The sequence below is a fragment of the Natrix helvetica genome (assembly GCF_964273705.1).
Source record: "Natrix helvetica genome assembly, chromosome: 1".
In the NCBI taxonomy this organism is placed as follows: Eukaryota; Metazoa; Chordata; class Lepidosauria; order Squamata; family Natricidae; genus Natrix; species Natrix helvetica.
In genome coordinates, this window is record NC_138548.1 from 15,355,785 (window position 1) to 15,358,741 (window position 2,957).

Sequence of the window (2,957 nt, forward strand, 5' to 3'; positions counted from 1 at the left end):
ACCTTTGGCTGGCCCCGCCCCCATCTATTCTCTGCCTCCCGGGTCCCAGCTGATCGGGAGGAAACGGGGATTTTGCAGTAACCTTCTCCTGGAGTGGGAAGGGAATGGATATTTTACAGTATCCTTCCCCTGCCACACCCACCAAGCCAAACTACGCCCACCAAGCCACACCCACCAAACCACACCTACAGAACAGGTAGTAAAAAAATTGAATCACACCATTGTACCCAGGATTAGGTGTGTCTAGCGCTGCCATGGCTTGATAATGGGACTTGATTTTATTAACCATTCTCTTTCTCCATCTCTTGGACTAGATAAGCAAAACAGTTTAGTAGACTGGGCTGGGATATTCCTATATACATTGACTGAATGGAGATACTTCGACATAGTTTTATTTATGAATGATTGGATCTATTTGAGGCTAAAGTTAACTGATTGGATCAACCAATCTCTTTTTGATCTTTCCCCCAAATATTATGCTCTCCTGATCAAATAGAATACATGGCAATGTATAATTTAGATGCTGAATTCATTACTATTGCATGTAGTGACGGCTTTAAACCAGAACTGGACAAATGTGTGGTAGATCAAATTACCATTAGGTCCTAGATTTCATGATTAAGTACTACCTCCTTAATCATAAAGAATATCATTTAAATACCAACTGCAGGAAAGCAGCCGCGGAAGACTTCCATCTATGCTTCTGAGCTTCTTGAATGTATCTAGCTGATCACTGTGTGATGCAGAATGCTGAATTGGATGGGTCAATAGCCAACAGGTAGAATTTGTCTAATCTTCTTAAAATGAAACAAATGACTGAAAGCTAATGCATGATCCTACCATAGCAGAAAATTCAGCCATCATATTCCTTAGCTTCAGATTCGTAATGGGGGAATGCTAGTAGCAAGTGCCCTGTCTTTTGTGAACAGTTATTGTAGTTGTCATGATTCAGCGAAGTATTTTTTTTCCATTTTTGTGGTTATCAAAGAACTCCTGGGGACAATTTTGAATGTATTTATGTCACTCAAGGAGAGTTGATCTGGGTGACTCATGGCATTCTATGAGTTCTTAAGATTCTAAGATTCTTTCCTTCTGGCCATTGTTCCTTGTGGAACATTTCAAAGCTTCCAGATGGACTTCCAGTGGCGGGATGAGCTGACGCACTTTCCCCCCGAGCGATGGTTGGAGGGAAGAGATCATCATTGGGCAGTGCTACTTGCCTTAGCCAAAGCAAACAGAAGGCCCTTGACATTTAGGTATTATAGAACGTGATTTGTTTTTGGAGAAGGTATCTTGAGACACATTTACTATGTTACCCAAAAGTCACAGGACAAGCAGTCCAGGGCTTTCTTATCCAAGGAGTCCTGGATCTGTACGATCAAAGAGCCCAGGGTCAAGGCCAGTGAGCCCAGGATACTCAAGGAGAAGGACCCCATCCACAGGATATGCACTGGACCAGCCATCCGGATCTCAAGCATCTTCCAGAGAACCAGGGGCTACCATGGGAAGGTCAAGTACTCCAGAAAGAGGGCGTTCGGTTGTCAAGACAGGAGCTATTGTCATAGATACTGGTACAGGGACATGTAAAGCTGGATTTGCAGGTCAGCAGACCCCCAAGTCAATCATTGGGACATTAGTTGGACACCCTACAGAAAAGTCTATGCGGACTAGAAGAGATAGACCAGATACTTTCATTGGAGATCAAGCTCGATTGGAACCTGATACCGATATTATTTTTCCAGTAAGGCATGGCATAATCATAGACTGGGAAGCAGCCGAAGCACTGTGGAGGCACCTGATCTACCATGACCTCAAAGCTGCTCCAGAAGACCATGCCCTTTTAATGTCTGATCCACCTCTCTGTCCAACTACGAACCGGGAAAAATTGGTTGAGGTTGTTTTTGAGTCTCTCAATTCTCCTGGAATGTATGTGGCATATCAGTCTGTACTATCAGTGTATGCTCATGGAAAAATTAGTGGATTGGTGGTAGATACAGGCCATGCTATGACACACTCAGTACCAGTCCATCAAGGATACAATTTGCCACATGCTATAGAAAGGATGGACATTGCTGGAGCCAATATGACATCTTTTTTGATGGATCTCCTCAAAGACATGGGGCATTACTTTGATGAAAGTATGTTGGATGTTATTGATGATATCAAACATAAATGCTGTTACATTGCACTAGATTTTGAGAGTGAGTGGAATCGTCCAAAGAGAGAATACATGGTGGACTACCAGTTACCAGATGGCCAAGTAATCACTTTGGGAAAGGAGAGATTTCAGTGTCCAGAAATGTTGTTCAGTCCTCCTCAAATGCCTGGACTTACACTTGTAGGAATCCATGGCATGGCCCAAAAAAGCTTAAGGAAAGTCCCTGAACAATCCAGGAAGGAAATGTATGAAAACATAATATTATGTGGAGGGTCATCACTTTTTGAAGGATTTGAAAGGAGATTTACCCACGATGTAATGTCCCACTTGCAGACAAACACAAAAGTCAAAGTCACAGCTGTTCCACTGAGACACTTTTCTGTCTGGACAGGGGGTTCCATACTAGCTTCCTTGAAAAATTTTCAACCATGTTGGATCAGAAAGGAACAATACCATGAGAGTGGACCGTACATTGTCCATAGGAAGTGCTATTGAGATGACCCCAATGAAGCCCAGAATGGCTAGGGCTGAAATGGCTGGGAAGCAACTCATAATAAATCTCTGTGTTGCATAGGCTTGAAATGTGGTTTGCATTTATTGTTGAGAGATTCAGCATGGCCTGTCAGATGTCAGATGTGTGGACATATCATGCAAAACCGAGACCACCTTAATAGCGGAAACTAACAAAGAGCAGACGTAAAATGGAAGCTCCTTGAAGAGTACTTAAAATGTCTTGTTTTACAGAGCTATGAGATGTGGGCAGCAAAAATCTCCATGAAGAAAAAGATACAACAACAAC

At 42.7% G+C, this 2,957-nt stretch overlaps 1 protein-coding gene across 1 annotated transcript; it reads left to right on the top strand.

Moving 5' to 3' along the window:
- Positions 1 to 1,309: 1,309 nt before the first annotated feature.
- Positions 1,310 to 2,653, top strand: LOC309385198 (actin-like protein 9; the record flags this gene model as incomplete). The annotated part of the gene is made up of 1 exon (XM_081939394.1): positions 1,310 to 2,653. One exon carries the CDS (start codon positions 1,310 to 1,312, stop codon positions 2,651 to 2,653), a length of 1,344 nt encoding a protein of 447 aa, XP_081795520.1.
- Positions 2,654 to 2,957: the final 304 nt, after the last annotated feature.